This window comes from Aplysia californica, unplaced genomic scaffold (genome assembly GCF_000002075.1).
Source record: "Aplysia californica isolate F4 #8 unplaced genomic scaffold, AplCal3.0 scaffold00004, whole genome shotgun sequence".
In the NCBI taxonomy this organism is placed as follows: Eukaryota; Metazoa; Mollusca; class Gastropoda; order Aplysiida; family Aplysiidae; genus Aplysia; species Aplysia californica.
Genome location: NW_004797274.1, coordinates 2,143,763 through 2,145,178, shown reverse-complemented (window position 1 = coordinate 2,145,178; position 1,416 = coordinate 2,143,763). Strand labels below are relative to the sequence as shown.

Here is a 1,416-nt window from a genome sequence, read left to right as displayed (position 1 = left end):
CCCTCCCCCCATCCATCCATTCCTCCCCTACCCTCCCCATACCCCCACTCCCCCTGCCTGCTTTCCTCCATTCTCGTTCCCTTCACCTGCAATAATGAAGTGTAACCCTCTCCCCAGACATGGTATGGTAAAACCCCGTTGGGCAAAAAACGTACCAAGGCTGCTGCAGCTGATGAGGATGATGGTGGAGGAGGGAAAGACAAGAAAGGAAAGAAAGGAAAGAAAGGAAAAAAGGGAAAGAAAGGAAAGAAGAAGAAGAAGTAATCAGTACCAGCTCAGATTGGCTAAGAGTGCAAGCAAAGCGTTTGATCACTTTGATATTTATTTCCTCAAACATGTGTGCCTTTATGAAATGCGGATAATACGTTATATATATGTAGCTGTAATTCTTATTTATCTGAGGTGTTTTGAAATGTTTTGTCTGTATTTCAGTGTACAATCCATTCTTGAAATATTTTTTTAAAGAATTAATTGCATTGCTGGGATGACTATGATCAATGTGAATGGATTGATGTATAGCTTAGAAAAAATTTGTGCTTTCCTTTAATAAATATTTTGTACGCTCATGCTTAAAGAGACACTGAATTAAATGGAGTAGAATTTAAAAAACAAAACAAAACATGTATTCATGTAGCAGAGGCAACACAACAACTGTGGTTGTTGTTGTTGTTAATTTTGTTATGTTGTTGTCGTTACTGTAGTTGTTATTGCTGATGTTACATTGTAGCTCCAGGGGCTTGTGGGTTGACCTTCTCCTTGTTAAAAGTGGGGTGACAAGATCATTAAAATGAATAAAACTTTGAACTGTGCAGTAACTGTGATATTATTGTTTTACTTTCAACTGTCAACTGACCTAAGAGAACATTTTTACTTATTATATTGTCTTTCCTTGCCCTTTGTAGCTGCTCTCATTCTGCCGTGAAAAAAGAATTCAGATAGACCGGGGCGCTAATTTTGTTGAGAAAGTGATCAAAAGAATCTAAAGCAGCTGACATTGCTAGATTGGCAGTTTTCTTTATAATTTATAAGTTTGTTTGTCTGTCTGTCTGCTTTTTCTCTTTGTTTTTTGTTTTTTAAACTGTAAATTCACTTTTTAAAAGTTTGTACCAAAAAAACCTTACACATTGAGACGAAATGTGAATTGTCAAACAAAACCTATAATGAGTATGACATTCTAAGATATACTATACTCGTACATACACATTTTTTTTACAGATTCTATGATACTTTTATGATTTACTATTCAAGAGTTTTGATATCAAATAAATCCATCTTTTGAGTGAAAAAGACAGTCATTGGTTTCCATCTTGAATTTTGAAAATAAAATAAATCCATGAACAGATTGCTCTAAACACTCTTTTTTTGTTAGTCCGAACTGGACTATTTTTTTCTGTCTTTCAGGAGAGAGAAAAGAAG

The 1,416-nt window shown here is 35.0% G+C and overlaps 1 protein-coding gene across 1 annotated transcript in view; it reads left to right on the top strand.

Annotated features, from left to right (window-relative positions):
* LOC101849806 (dynein regulatory complex protein 11) overlaps positions 1 to 1,291 on the top strand; it is a 28,956-nt gene extending 27,665 nt beyond the window's left edge. The window contains exon 19 of the mRNA XM_005089230.3: positions 118 to 1,291. Coding sequence (XP_005089287.1) covers positions 118 to 264 — 147 coding nt within the window. The 3' untranslated portion in view covers positions 265 to 1,291. The remainder of the gene's footprint in view (positions 1 to 117) is intronic.
* Positions 1,292 to 1,416: the final 125 nt, after the last annotated feature.